General features: G+C 66.0%; 1 protein-coding gene across 1 annotated transcript in view; it reads left to right on the top strand.

The window, feature by feature from the left end:
• LOC104501305 overlaps window positions 1-515 on the top strand; it is a gene marked incomplete at its 5' end in the record, with an annotated part of 4,680 nt that overhangs the window by 1,273 nt on the left and 2,892 nt on the right. Inside the window, 2 exons of the mRNA XM_010145097.1 lie at window positions 101-251; window positions 319-458. Of these exons, the coding sequence (XP_010143399.1) occupies window positions 101-251; window positions 319-458 (291 nt within the window). The remainder of the gene's footprint in view (window positions 1-100; window positions 252-318; window positions 459-515) is intronic.

Below are 515 nucleotides of genomic sequence, written 5' to 3'. Positions count from 1 at the left end.
TGCCAGAGACGGCTCGGTGGCCCCACCCCCTCCTGCCATGGTCGGGTGGGTGCCGGGCGGAGGGGTGCCCTGGCTCAGGCGCCGGGTGCTTTTCCCGCAGTACAAGAGCGGCTCGAGCGTGGAGTGCTTCGTGCAGCGCGTCCCCACCTCCGAGAGTCCCCCCACCCTCATTCGCACCAACAAGTTCACCGCTGGCTTCCAGAGCATCTTGGACGCCTACGGGGTGGCCAGCTACCAGGAGGTGAACCCCGGTAGGACCCGTCCCACCCCCTGTTGCAGCGGGTGTTGCCGGTGAACATGGCCCATGTGCCCCTGCACCGCCCTACGCCATCATCACCTTCCCCTTCATCTTCGCCATCATGTTTGGGGACGTGGGGCACGGGCTGCTCATGTTCCTCTTCGCCCTCTGGATGGTGCTGTATGAGAACAGCCCCAGCCTGCGGCAGGGCAGCAACGAGGTGACGGGCACATGGCACGTGGGCTTGGAGACCTGGGAAGGGGCTGGAGAAGTGGGA

Source organism: Buceros rhinoceros, unplaced genomic scaffold (genome assembly GCF_000710305.1).
Source record: "Buceros rhinoceros silvestris isolate BGI_N320 unplaced genomic scaffold, ASM71030v1 scaffold23361, whole genome shotgun sequence".
NCBI lineage: Eukaryota > Metazoa > Chordata > Aves > Bucerotiformes > Bucerotidae > Buceros > Buceros rhinoceros.
The sequence above is the reverse complement of the archived record's forward strand: the minus strand, read 5'-3'. Positions and strand labels throughout refer to the sequence as shown.